This window comes from Symphalangus syndactylus, chromosome 9 (genome assembly GCF_028878055.3).
Source record: "Symphalangus syndactylus isolate Jambi chromosome 9, NHGRI_mSymSyn1-v2.1_pri, whole genome shotgun sequence".
NCBI lineage: Eukaryota > Metazoa > Chordata > Mammalia > Primates > Hylobatidae > Symphalangus > Symphalangus syndactylus.
Genome location: NC_072431.2, coordinates 92,118,723 through 92,133,718, shown reverse-complemented (window position 1 = coordinate 92,133,718; position 14,996 = coordinate 92,118,723). Strand labels below are relative to the sequence as shown.

Below are 14,996 nucleotides of genomic sequence, written 5' to 3'. Positions count from 1 at the left end.
GTTCTTTCCATAGAAAATAAAAAGGAAAAATGAAAAATCTGCAAAGAACAGGGTTTTTATATGCTCAGTCTGGGCTGGGGCACAGATGGGAATGAGTAACTCATGCACATCATCACTGATCATCCTGGGCTAAATTGGGAGTGGACAATGGAGAAGATGCGAAGCCAGAGTGGATAGATGAAGGGTCCCCAGTTTATGTTCCTGTGTCCTGTGCTGCTCACTGGGCGCTGCATGTTCCCAGAAAACAGCAGTGTCTCCTGCCGGTGCTGTGGCCAGGCGGTGTCAGACACCGTTTCCAGGAAAGTTAAGTGTGTCCCAGAAACCTCAGCCAAAGCTTCACTTCCTGCCTGCTCTTCCCACAGGCCCTGTGGCTGCCTGGTGCCCTGGGAATGGTCCGGTCATGGGCCTCAGCCCAGGATGAGCAGCCAACAATGCAATCCCACGAGGACTGTGCAGAAGGGAGAGGTTACTTCTCAAGACGAAGCTGCCAAATAGGGACACTTTGGAGAGTTTGACCTGAGAACTTTTAGCTCCAAGGATGTATTGCTTTGGAAAAGACAGAATAAAAGTCCAAGCACTGCCATTTAGAGGTTGTATGTCCTTGGGAAAGTCACTGTAGGTGGCAATTATAACCTTTACCCTGGATACACCATTCATCTCCTGGGGCCAGGGATTGTGCCAACTTGTTCATTTCTAAACTAAATGATATCTAAGCTAGTCTTTACCACAATTTAATTCTTACAATAATACTCCAAAGGAGATATAATCAACCACATTTCACAGATGAGAGAGTTGGAATCTTAAAAAGGTTAAACTCTTCAAGGTCATTTGATGAGTAAATAATGGAGCCTGGATTTCAACTGAAGTCTAACAAATTCCAAAATCCTGGCTACTGGCCATTTTATATTCATATATATATATATAAATATTTTAATATAAATTATATAACATACAATATATATACATATATGTATATATATTATATACATATATTATATGTATATAATATTATATATATTTCTTTTTAAACTGTAAAGTATAAGAGACCATGAAGAAAATCTCAGAAAGATTTTAGAAACTCAAGGGTCATTCTCAGATGCCAGTAAGGAAACAACCTAAGATACTGTTGAATAGTATTCATTCAGTTAATTATGGTGGACCTCAAAAAGTCATAGAAATTTCCTCTAGCACTGTTAAGTAAATAGTTAATTGCCTTTTATTAAAAGACTAATTTTTAAAATCATAACAGAAATTCCTGATCCATTAAATGATAGCAAATACCTTTTGAGTGTCAAACATTGTATATATTTATTCTTTTCTTGCAAGCAGAAAGTAGGTGTTACTTATCCACATTTTTCATATGAAATTGAAACTTACAGAGGTTAAATAACTCCTCAAGGTCACTTAGCTAATAAAGAGCACACCAAGAATTTGAACCAAACAGACCAGTCTCCAGAGCTTGTGCCATAAGGGAACTGCTTGGCTGTTTATGATTCCGGGATTAATTTCTGTCTTCATGAAGCTGCTGCATCTTGATACAAAATGTTGTATTTCCTATTTGTTTTCAACTCCCAGCTTCATGCTTTAAAAGTAGAGTGTTTTGACTGCGTTTAGTTATTTGTACTAACCTCTAGCACCCCCTCCTGGCTATTCGAGGTATATCATATGTTATATTCCCCCAATCACATGTTATATTCCCCCAATATTAGACCCCAATAAGTGGTGTCTATTAACAGCAAAGACTTAGTATAATGAATGCAAAGGGCCCCAAATGCAAGGCAGGTTCCAACTGCACACCTTATGTGCTTGATAGTTTTAGGCAAGAGACTCCTTCTTGCAGGGTTGTCATTTCCCCCGCCTCAAAATCAGAGGAGTGGGTGATGTTTTTGGTCTTTTCGAGTTCTAATTGTGATTTTGAATTGAATTGATAAACTGGATATTGAAGGAATAGGTGTGGTGAAATGAAAAATGGAAGCTTCCGGTTTTTATTTTGATCCAACAATAATGCATGTTATTTGCTTCCTCTTGACTCAACATTGCTCTATGAAAATTCTATTCTATATAGACTCCTTAACAAAAACACATTGATTCCTAAAGGTCTTCTGAATGTTTGGATAGCCAGTGGCTTTGCAGCCCATCCTGGCCACTACATGAGGCCCATGACTCCAACAAACTTATTTCAGGCCAGTGTAAATGCAGTGTTCAAAAATCCCACCTAAGAAGGATGGGAACACGGAGGTTTGTGTAGGTAATGTGCAGGTGTGTGCACACGTACCCAAGAATGCACACACACATACATGGACACAACTGCAATCGATACAAAAGGCTGAACTGTGCTGATTCTTACAGGTACTTGGTTCTGGCCCAGTCTGGAAAAAAAGAAAAGATCCTTAGTCAATCTAAACATGCATACAAAATAGAATTCCCACCATGCTTCAATGTTATCTATTTATAATTTTCAATGTTTCAATGTTTTGTGGTCTTAAAAATTACAAGGATTATTATCAATAATCCTTGTACCTAATGTGCCTCGACTCTGAAGGACATGGTAACTGCCTGTGGTTTGGAAAATGTTTTAGCTAAAAGACAAGTTCTCCTCCCTCCTCTCATTTTTATATCACAGAGCTGCACGGGGGCTTGGATCAATGTCTGAATCCAGTGTTCCTGAGTGCAGAGCATCTTTGCTCTGGGTGAGCTTTGACCATCCTGGAGAAGAAGGCTGCTGCAGGGGTGGGACAAAGCCAAGACCAATGCCCAGTGGCCAAGGCCAGCCAGATGGCTCTGTGCTGGCAGCCAGTGTACACGGATTTTACCTGAAGGAAAATGTCACGTTTTCCACAGATAACTGAAGAAAAAGAGCTCTTTGGATTACCCTAACTGTGACTTACTCGTTGGAACCACTGTCTTGGATTGTCCAAAATTAAGTCTCAAAGCTTAAATATGAGGCTTCAAGGAGTTATCCTGAAATCAGTGCTTGATATCTTCTTGTTTTTGCTTGTTTTTTTAAACCTTAATTCTCATATTTTTCTGTCATATTTCTCAGTGCCTGGTACATTATCACCATTAATCCATGCCAGTTATGTACAGTTTTGCATGTTTGTTTTTTATTTTACTCTTCTCTCTCCTTCATTCCCTATTCCTGTTCCCCCATAGGTGCCCAGTCTAATGTATTTGATATCTGTCCTTAGAGCCTCCATATCTGTGAAGACTAGAGTCATGCACTTCATCACATTTCAGTAACGATGGGCCACATGTACCATAGTCCCATGAGATGATAGAGGTGCAGAAAAATTCCTGTCACCTAGTGACATCGTAGCCGTCATAACATCACAACACATGACTCTCATTTGTGGTGACCCTGGTGTAAACAAACCTATTGTACTGCCAGTTGTATAAAAGTCTAGCACATCCAGTTACGCACAGTACATACTTGAAAATGATAATAAATAACCATGTTACTGGTTTATGTAATTACTATATTATACTTTTTATCATTATTTTAGAGTGTACAACTTCTACTTGTAAAAAAAAAAAAAAAGTTAACTGTAAAACAGCCTCAGGCAGGCCCTTCAGTAGGAATTCCAGAAGGCACTGTTGTCCTAGAAGATGACAGCTCCATGTGTGTTACTGCCCCTGATGACCCTCCATGGGTAGAAGATGTGGAGCTGGACTACAGTGATATTGAAGATCTCGACCCTGTAGGCCTAGGCTAATGTGTGGCTGTGTCTTGGTTTTTAGCAAAAATATTTTAAAAGTAAAAATGTTAAAAATAGAAAACAGTTTGTAGAATAAGAATATAAAGAAAATATTTTGTACAGCTGTATAATGTGTTTTTTTGTTTGTTTTTGTTTTTCTTTTTTTTTGAGACGGAGTCTCGCTCTGTCACCCAGCTGGAGTGCAGTGGTGTGATCTCGATTCACTGCAACCTCTGCCTCCTGGGTTCAAGCGACTCTTCTGCCTCAGCCTCCTGAGTGGCTGGGACTACCGGCATGTGCCACAATGCCTGGCTAATTTTTGTATTTTTCATGGAGACGGGGTTTCACCATCTTGGCCAGGCTGGTCTTGAACTCCTGACCTCGTGATCCACCCGCCTTGGCCTCCCAAAGTGGTGGGGTTGCAGGCGTGAACCACAGTGCCTGGCTTGTTTGTGTTTTAAGCTAAGTGTTATTAGGAGTCAAAAAGTTAAAAAATAAAAGTTGCTGAAGTAAAAAAGTTACAGTCAGCAAAAGCTAATTTACTAGTGAAGAAAGAAATGTATGTTTTGATCAATTTAGTGTAGCCTAAGTGTCCAGTGTTTATTGTCTACAGGAGTGTACAGGAACGTCCTAGGTCTTCACATCCTCTCACCACTCCCTCATTGACTCACTCACCCAGAGAAGCTTCCAGACCTGCAAGCTCCGTTCATGGTAAGTTCCCCATACAGGTGTTACAGTACTTAAACTTTTATATCCTATTTTTACTGTAGGTTGTCTCTGTCTAGATATATTTGGATACACAAATACTTACCAATGTGTTACGGTTGCCTACAGCACTCAGTACAGTAACATGCTGCACAGCTTTGTAACCTAGAAGCAACAGGCTACACCATATAGCCTCTGTGTAGTAGGCTGTGCCATCTGGGTTTGTGTTCTACAACGTTGCGTTCTACAATGTTCGCACAAGGATGAAATCACCTAAGGACACATTTCTCAGAATGCTTCCTTGTTGTCAAGCAATGCATGACTGTATATAGAATTGTTCATAAATACTGTGTTTTTCATCCATGTAAATGGCATGCCATTTCTACCTATCCACGTCTGCACACCAGTTCATGCCCCTCGTTCATGCTCCTTTCTGCTGCTCACCGCTCCACAGCTGGCAGCCCCTGCATTCCATCCATTCATTCCTCCAAACATGGGAAGGTTGCTATCAGCAGGGAGCTGTGATGGACCCCTCACAGGGTCCTCTTATTCCTCGTGTAAGCCTTTCCCTGGGAATGTCCTCCCAGCATTGCTTGTCAGGGGGAACACACACTCACATCTTCCCTAAATGTTACCAGTGCTATGGTGTTATCAGAAACTTCATTTATTTATTTTTTGCCAATATGATAGCTATCAAGCTACCCCATCTCTACTAAAAATACAAAATTAGGCCTTTAGTAGAAACCCTGTCTCTAGTAAAAATACAAAAATTAGCTGAGCATGGTGGTGCACACCTGTAATACCAGCTACTTGGTGGCCGAGGCAGGAGAATTGCTTGAACCCAGGAGGCAGAAGCTGCAGTGAGCCAAGATCGCACCACTGCACTCTAGCCTGGGCAACAGAGAACCTGTCTTAAAAACAAAAACAAAAAAAAATGGCACAGCTCTGATTATTAGAAAGCTGAGGTCCCTTTTTATACTTAGTATTCACTGAAGTGTGAATTACCTTTCATGTCCTCTAAACATACCAACAAGGAGGATGGAGTTCGAACTTTTGTTAGAGCCAGGGGCACAGCCTGGCCCTGCCATTTATTCACTGTGTGCCCTTGAGCAAGCTTCGTCATGTAACTGTATCTTAGCTTCCCTGCCTGTAATAAGTAAAAACAGCAACTACCTCATAGATTTGTAAAAATTAAATAAAATAATACATACAGTGCCTGGCAAATGACAGTCAACGAATGTTATTATTATATTAAGTATTGCCATATTATAAATATAAATGATATAAACAAATTATCATAATAGTAATTATTCATTTCTTCTTGACTTGAATGAGTTCCTTATGTATTTTAGACATTTATCCTTTGTGAATTTCGGATGGTACAAATATCTTGTGAATTTCGGATGGTACAAATATCTTAGGCAAGTCTATCATCTGTCTACCAACTATCTCAAATATCTTTTCATTAAATATAAATTCTTAATTTTAGAGTCAAACTCTTTTTTTTTTTTTTTTTTGCCCATATACTTTGGGTGTTTCCGAGTCCCATTTAAGAAAACTTTCCCCTCTCCAATATCACAGAAGTATTTTGCATTTTCTTCTCACACTCAGTTTCAAATTTTATTCCATGCTGATCCTGGGATTAGGGTTTCTGAACTTCCCTGAACTAATCGTTCAATCATCCTCTTGTTCATTCACTCAGCACACGAGTATACAAGATCCAGGAGTGAATACAGCATGCAGAGAAGGTTGGAGACAGTGTGCCACTTGGTGGGGAAAATGAAGGGCTAGGGAGTATCATATTTACTCTAAATGTGGAAAGAATGTAGAAGGATGAGAGGACAGGGGGATTTTGAGGATACAGGGCTTGAACTATGCCTGGGGGATGGGATTAGAGGCCAACAGGAGAGGGGAAGGCATCCCAGGAGAGGGGTTTTGCAACACGGCAAGAAAGGTATATAGCTGACGGGGAGAAGGCGGGTGGGGTGCTGAGGAGATGCCTCTGAAGCAGGCAGTGGATGAATACTGGGGAAGAGGTGAAATTCAGCTCTGAAGACCAAGCAGAGGCTCCTGGATCTGGTATGACATGCAGCAGATATTCATCATTTGTGTGTGTGTTTCTGAGAGGGAGAGGCAAGGAGGGAGTGGGGACCTGTTGGGTACTTAAAATGGATGGGCAGTAGGGTACGAGGAAGGCAGGAAGGCAGGAAGGCAGGTGACAAGGGAGACAACAAGGGTCCAATTTGTCTTCTCTGACAGTGTGAAGAACAGAATCCCGACTAGATTAAAGTGCAAGGTTGTATGTTTGGCGGGGAAATCATAGCAGGTGCCCCAAATCTGGAAAATGATGCACAAAGGAAGCTCCCAAGTCTTCGGGCCCAAGATTCTGAAGTATGGAGGAGCCCCTCAGTGACACACCATGGAGGGGTTTGGAAGGAAGTCCCTCAAGCGCGAAGTCTAAATCTTATGAATGTGGTCCCCATGTACAGTAACTGACACTTAGCTGGTGCTTGATATATTTTAATGAACAAATGAACATGTGGACTTGGAAGCAATAATTGGACACTCTAAAGGCAACATTCCTTGGACAACTGAAACACAAATTGAAGGACAGATCGCTATTGCCCCACCCCACTTCCAGCACCCACAGGAAGGAGGAAAAAAAAATTAGGAACAGTAACAGAGCAGGAACAACCAGAGAGGTAAGAAAACAAGGAAAGTTCGTTATCTTGGAATCTTGGGGGAGAATTGGAAGTTTAGTGGCATCTCCAAATGCCACAGACACCACTTTGTGATCACTGGTAGGTTTTTGGAGAGCAGAGCATAATGACACAGAGTTTAATATTTACTGGTGGGAGAGGGTATAGGGTATCAGCCATGTGGCAAGGTGCTTATGCACAAGGCGCTCCTGGGCTGGACTGGTTTTACAGGGCATCAGAGTGCAGCAGGAAGAGTTTCTGGAGTGTTAACTACAGATGCACCCTGTGTAGGGTGCTGTGGGGAGGGAAATAAGCACGCAATTCTGACCCAACCCTGAAGAATCAGACAACCTGAGTGTTTGACCTGAGATCGGGGGGACTGGGAATTAACTGGATTTTAGGAAACAAAGATAAAATTTAGATTTCTTTGGAAAGAGCTTCAAGGTACCTACCTGGCCTTCCTCTCAATTTGCATAGATGTAAGGGTTATGTCTCAAATATCTTTTAAGTGGAAAAAGTCATTATTCGCTGCTGTTTGTTAAGTGATCCTTAAAAGGTATTACCAATGAGTCACAAAATATTTGGATGGAATATTAAGCTTATTCGAGCATAGTTTATTTGGCTTTATGAACAATTTATCAACCCCCTACTGTGTGCCTTGAAGAACACTGCCCATGAACATCCAGGTGGTCGCCTCCTGGTGATTCAGGACAGGATCATCATCAAACAGGGATGTACCTGCAAGGCTCAAAGATGAACAGAACCACCTGGATCTCCATTTTCTAAGTCTTCCAAGAGAATATTGGCCATTGTCTTCTCTGTGCGGTTACCAAATGTCCGATTCCACTTACTGAAGTCCTAGGAAGAAGTCACCCCAGGAAGACAGTAGCTACAGCACTATGTAGAAAAGCTGTGTGATCTGCTCATCTCCAAGTTCTGACACGTTCATAAGGTTTTTAGTTGAGTTCCAAGTAAAAACCAGAAGGCAGCTGTTGGGCTCCTTTGAAAAGAGGAGTAGAGTCCTAGCAAGGCCAATCCACTGGCCAGTCTATTTCTAAGGCTTCAAGGTGTTCAGCCATGCAATTTGTGTGGAATAAAGCACTGAGCTTCCGCCATCTTTAAACTCATTGATTTCTCGTAATTTTTGTAGTTTCCCAAAGGCATTTTCTTTAATGGGCCATCTGAATGGGCCATGGGGTCATGCTGGGATTGTTCCAATGGCCTGATTAGAGGCTGCTTTATGTAAGAAAAGAGGGCTCAGAATTCTAAACGTGCACACTCCACTGGGCAGCCTAAGATGTGATGGATATGGTTTTCTGGCTGACTCCAAAGCCGCCCCAGCTTTGTCAGGAAGAGCAGGCGTGGTGGAAGCAATGCAACATTGCTTCCCAAGCATGCTGTGGGAACTTTTACCTGTCCCAGGGGCCCTGGCTACCCTGAGATAGTGTTAAAAATTGAAATTGCTGGCTGGGTGTGGTGGCTCACACCTGTAATCCTAGACTTTGGGAGGCTGAGGCCGATGGATCACTAGGTCAAGAGATCGAGACCATCCTGGCCAACATGGTGAAACCCTGTCTCTACTAAAAATACAAATATTAGCTGGGCATGGTGGCACACGCCTGTAGTCTCAGCTATTTGGGAGGCTGAGGCAGGAGAATTGCTTGAACCCGGGAGGAAGAGGTTGCAGTGAGCCGAGATCGTTCTACTGCACTCCAGTCTGGCGACAGAGCAAGACTCTGTCTCAAAAAAAAAAAAAAAAAAAAAAAAATTCAAATTGCCAGGCAATTTTACTTTGCAATTATATACATCACACAGGTTTAAATGAGTGATGATCTGTCATATTGATAGGAATGCCAGGTAGGTGTATGTTTAATAAGAACTACTGGCTTTCTTTCCAAACAGTTCTGACTCATAACTATTTGAAGGTCTGCATGCCATTGGGTTTCTAAGACGAATCTTAAATCATGGAGAGGAAGCTCAGAAAGGACCAAGGCCTGACTGGGCATGGTGGCTCATGCCTGTAATCCCGGCACTTTGGGAGGCTGAGGCGGGCAGATCATGAGGTCAGGAAATCGAGACCATCCTGGCTAACACGGTGAAACCCCATCTCTACTAAAAAATACAAAAAAATTAGCCAGGCGTGGTGGCGGGCACCTGCAGTCCCAGCTACTCGGGAGGCTGAGGCAGGAGAATGGCGTGAACCCGGGAGGCAGAGCTTGCAGTGAGCCGAGATCACACCACTGCACTCCAGCCTGGGCAACAGAGTGAGACTCCATCTCAAAAAAAAAAAAAAAAAAATGAAAGGACCAAGGCCTGGTTCAAGGCCATTTGGGATACAATATAAACTTGCCATTATATGACTGGGTGATGTGCCTAGGATGGGTTGGTGGTGTGAGAACTTGAACAGAACAACTGAGAAAGAGAAGTGGAAAGAACTTCACACTAGTAACCCCAGAAAGTCCTTGAAACTAACATTCCTTAGAAAATCCACTGAAATGGAAAACAATGTTCACTCCACATTCAAGGACATTTCTGGGGAATGCCACCACCACATGCCCATCCCCTCCATCTCCTTCGTTTTCAATGCATTAGGAATTCTTGGATTTTGGTAATTCCTGAAACAAACAAACAAAAAATCTGATAACTCTTATTTAGTGTAAAAAAAATCCAAAGGCATTTTAAAAAACGACTAAATAGCTAATTAAAATCACGTCATTTCAGAAGCACTTGTTACATTCATCTAGGAACATTCATCTAGGGCTACAGTTATCTGGGCCATGTCCTGGCAAACTGTACACTGTGAGCAGCCACTGTGGGCAGGAGGGTGAAGGGAATTTAAGAATAATTCATGACATCCTCCGCTCCAGGAGATGTGGCAAGTCAATTATCTTTGCAGAACATTAGGTGCATTTTATTATTAGAGCTAATTTTTCAGTCTTGGCTTTTAACATCCTGAGAGTACTCTACTGTCAGGAGTGGCTTTCTGTTATGAATCTTACATTGCTGCATTCCACTTGCTGAATTATCAGTCATGCTCCTAGGCAGTGACATTTGCTTTTCTTACACTAGAATAGCATTCATGATGACCCAGCTTCTCTGTAAATTAGCCCCTGGAAAAATCTTGGCTCAATAAGTTATTTCCCTATTCACACTTAAAACAACAAAGTCAGTAATACGCCAGGAAGATTCAAACAATGAATCAGGAATACACACTAAATCTAAAAGTCTAATAATATACATTCTTGATCAGCCTACGTTGTATAAAGAATTATATTAGCAGAAAAGAGTCCAAATCAACTAAAAGGATTTGCGTTAAGAATTCTCTTCTGGAAATAATGGCCAAGTGAATTCGCTTTTCTATTCCATCTGATCGAATTTTTATGTACCTACGAACGTAAACATGCCAGAAAGAAAAGTGACCAGAAAATGAAGCTGGTGTGAGAAGAAATTGCTGATTATGAAGGTCGTAAGACTATCAGTGATTCACAGACTGGGAGTCCACAGTTGGCACCTTTAAGGGCTCTCCGTTGGCAGCTGTTATTGGTGCTGCAGTAATTGCTGGATGTCAGGCAACACCGAGTGACCAGCAATGACTGGAATGAAGGAAGTGGGGAGGTGAGGTGGGGGCGTGGAGTGCAACCTAGTGGAAGAACCAGCATATTTCTGCACAAATAACAACTCCAATACCAACTGTTTCAAGCAGAGTATCCGACTGAACAAAATTTCCAAAAAAAAAAAAAAAAGACTCATAAAAGGAATTAGGGTAATCGTTGGAGATTACCAAAGGTTTATTTGGAATGACACAGCACTGAAAACATAATTGTTACAGATGACTTGTGGATACAGCATACACCATCTATTTTACTTTAGAACAATCTGTGAAGATGAGTTGCATAAATAGAAGAGGTGGAAATATAGAGGAGCTGTTTTTATAGTGTTCTTTTAGGGGTGGATGAATATGCCCCATCTTTCTACCCAATCTCATAAAGGCAGAACAGAAGACTACTTAGCTGCCCATCCCAACTAGCCTACCTCCAGCCACAGCGGCTGCACAGCTAGATAAAACAGGCCCTGCCTTCTCTGAGGGGGCCTCAGTGTAGTCGTGCTATCCGTCATCTCATCCTGAAAACTGCACAGTACAAACACAGATACTGTTGACTGTTTTGGCAATGGGATGGCTGGTTTTGCCATGAGGCAAAACTGCAATTGTAATGCCAGACAGAATAAGAGCAATGCATGTATCAATGACACTTGAGAGGCAAAGAGCTACAATGGAAAGGAAAGAAAGCAACTATGTATATGTAGCCTTCTGCATACACATAGATCCAGGAGTCATGGGAACTAGCTTGTGTGACTGTGGGTCCATATATATATAGATGTGTTGGAAAAGAACATTGAGAACTTTTGCAGCAGTTTAGTTTTAAACAGAGTAAACCTGAAAAGGAGCGAGAGCACGTGCTCACACCTGGGCAGGGGAATAAGATAATCTTGTACTAGAGGATAATTCATCACATCTTCTGCAGGGCAGCCACTCAATACGATACACCTGATGCAGAGAAATTAAAGTCTGATCTGGAGAAAGCTACTTTAGAATTGGTGGGAAGGGATCAAGTACAAGAGTCTCCACAGCTTGGACAAAGCACAAACAAACCTGTTATTGACAACATGGGAATGAGTGAGGATTTTTTCCTTAATTTACTTTTTTTCCTCTTACTTTTTTTGCACACATGCTCCATTGATACATCTTCCCAGGGTTTGTCTGGCATCAGTCTGTAAATCATTAAGAGCATAATAGCAAAAGTGAACTCTTCAGGTTTTCATGAAGGTTTAAAAACCCAGTAACTGAGCTCCTTCTTGCAGTACTTGTCGCCCTAATCCAAGCGTCGGGTGAAGTTCTCTGGAAAGAGGCCTTTGTAGGTGGCAAGGTCTCTGTACTGAAGCCAGTCTGATTCCTTCACTCCCACCAGCCAGCCTGCATCCTGAAAAACAATGACAGGACTTTCAGGGTCCAGCAAACTACTGGAAAATCCACACTGCCACAATTAATTAATAATGTGTTACATTAGTGTTGTGGTTCTGAACCAGGATGTCACATTACAGGTAAAGTGCTGTGCTGTGATCAATGGAAAGGCCTATCCCAAATAAGTTGTTAGTTAAAAAAAAAGAAAAAGAAGGAATAAACATTTGCAATGACTTATTGACTGTATAAAGTATAGTTAATTGACGATTAATGTTAACATTATGACTGTACAAAGCATAGTTAATTGATATTAACTGGATTATAATATGAGTTCTTAAAGAGGAGAAAAGGATTACAATTACAACCAGTGCAAAGACAGGAATACCATGTGAAAGCATTTCATGCACAAGAGCATGACCTGTTCTGGGGTCACAGTGTAAAAAAGGTTTGAGGTTCCTTGGGTTAGAATGGAATACTGATGCGGCCATGGAATATCTTATATTTCATCCCAAGCCACTTGCTTATAAGAAAGAACTCTGACCCCCAGCTCGTATCCTACAACCCCAATAAACTACCTATGTAGGGCTCATCGAATACTAAAAGCTAGATGTGTGTTGCCTTATATTACTATTTTTGTTTTTATAATACCTAATTTTTCAAGTTTATATAAACTACAAAGCAGTTGGATGTCACGGCATTCTTGCTGGAAGCACTCCTATATCCTTTATAAATTATTCCTCGTAAACATTTGTCTGTCATATGGAAGTGCCATTGCAAAAATGAAACAGTTTTCCCCAGAAAGGGTAAAGAACCCATCCATGTATGGTCATGCAGAATGGGAGACGATACTTAAAACTGAGAAACAGAGGCTGTGGTCTGCCCTTGGCTTCCTGAAGATAAGCAGAGTCTAGCTGGAAAAGCTGTGTTGAAAGGAACAGTGGGAAACGAGACCATAGGAAGTGCAAGGAGTGGGAAATGACTATCTTTATTATGTTAACCAGTGCAGAAAGGAAATTCCAGTTCAGATGAGGGATGGCCAGGTTTAGTCTGAACCAACGCCCAACATCGTTCAAGTACATCAGATAAAATGAGGCCTCAAAAATTAAATGAAGAAGCTGAATTCATTCCCTTTTGATATAATCTGAGACTATAAATTGATGCTGCCATGTAGACAAGAAATGTAAGTATTTAGACAGCCCAATTTTTGAAGGCAAGAAAAAAACCGCTGAGGAAAAAAATGACTCAATAAAATAACTGATAATATCCTAGCTAATGAGGAAAAGTGCCCTCTTTAAAATTATGATGTCACATATGTGAAGGACAAAGCTATACTTAAAATAAAAGATGATAGCTAAATATTTTCTGAACCTCTAGAAAGCATATAAAAGGTAATTTTTCCCCCACAAGTGTCTATATTTGACTTTATTTAGTGAGTGAAAAATCTAATGGAGCCAAGTAGAGTTAAGCACTTAAAAATTGTTTCAATAAAGAAAACAAGCAAAGGACTAACACAAACCCACAATCAAGTATATTCCAACACATATATTCTGAAAGACAACTTGTAAAGAATATTAGCCAACATCAATCTTTAGCTGAGGAAAATACAAAAAATTAAATATTAACTGCTTAAAATATGTGGTAGGAAAAGATTTCCTGTCTTGGTAATGGCAGAATAGCTTGTATTAGACAACTCCTTCTGGAGAGAATAATTAAAAATATTGGAATAACTATATATCTCTAAATATCTATACATATATGCAACTATTTATATAAACAAGCAACTCTTGGTTATACAATATATAAAGTATAAATGTATATATAATGGGATGGGTATAAATAATGGGTAAAACTATTTGAAGATGCTGGAAATGACCAAAAGGAGGCAGAAATTAGAAAGTATTTGACCCTTGAAAGTAGAGAACTGCAAGGGGTGAGATCTATGCTGATACAGCTTTTCCCTGAGGATTATCCTCACTCAGTGTGATGTGGGGCATTCAGAGCATAGAGTGTAAGGCTGCCAGAGGAGCTGTACACTCGGGGGGTGGGGGAGTTATCTTGAAAAGAAAGGAATCACTGGGGGATGGGTATCCTAACGTATGTGGATAAACTGCCTTGAAATCCTGGGCTGACCCCCAAGCTGTGCATGCATAAAGGGTACAGACCCACCCTAACAAAGTATAAAACCAACTCCCATCAATTCGAGGGAATTATCCAGTAATTTATATGTCTGCTAAAACAAAAATAAGCAATTTTCAGATACAGAAAACAGAGTCAGACTCTTTACCACGTATGGTCTACCTACTATGTCTAGTATCAATTAAAAAATTATTAGACATGGAAAAACAGGAAAATATGACCCAAAGATTAAAAAGCAAACAATAGAAATATGCCCTGAGATGGCCCAGCTGTTGGAATTAGCAGTAAGAAATTTAAGGCAGCTATTATAAATTTGTTCAAGTATATAAATTGAGAGACAGTAATAATGAAAGACTATAAGTGGGAAATCTCAGCCAAGAAATGGAAACCATATGAAAGAACAATATGGAAATGAAGAATTGTAAGAGTCTAATATCTGAGATGAAAAAGTCACTGGATAAATTTAACTACGAACTCAAAGTAGCAGAGGAAACAGTCACAGTACTTGAAGGCAGATCAGTAGAAGTTATCCAACCTGACTACCTGACAGAAATAGTGAAAGAAAAAGAACAGCATCTTAGCCATCAAGAAGTCCAACATAAGTATAATTAGAAACCCAGAAAAAAAGAACAAAGAGAATAATTCAGAAAAAAAATTAAAGATAAACAGCAAATGTAGTGTAAAACATTAGGTTACAAGTCTAAGGAGCTCAGTGATTTTCAAGTATGAAGACCATAAAAAAAAAAAACCTACCCAAGCACAATATATTCAAACTGATGAAAAGACACAGAGAAATTTATT

General features: G+C 40.5%; 1 protein-coding gene across 3 annotated transcripts in view; it reads right to left on the bottom strand.

Moving 5' to 3' along the window:
- Positions 1 to 10,853: 10,853 nt before the first annotated feature.
- AMPH (amphiphysin) overlaps positions 10,854 to 14,996 on the bottom strand; it is a 250,400-nt gene continuing 246,257 nt past the window's right edge. For all 3 annotated transcript variants that reach the window (XM_063609652.1, XM_055293373.2, XM_055293372.2), the window contains one exon: positions 10,854 to 12,078. In XM_063609652.1, coding sequence (XP_063465722.1) covers positions 11,971 to 12,078 — 108 coding nt within the window. In that variant the 3' untranslated portion in view covers positions 10,854 to 11,970. The remainder of the gene's footprint in view (positions 12,079 to 14,996) is intronic.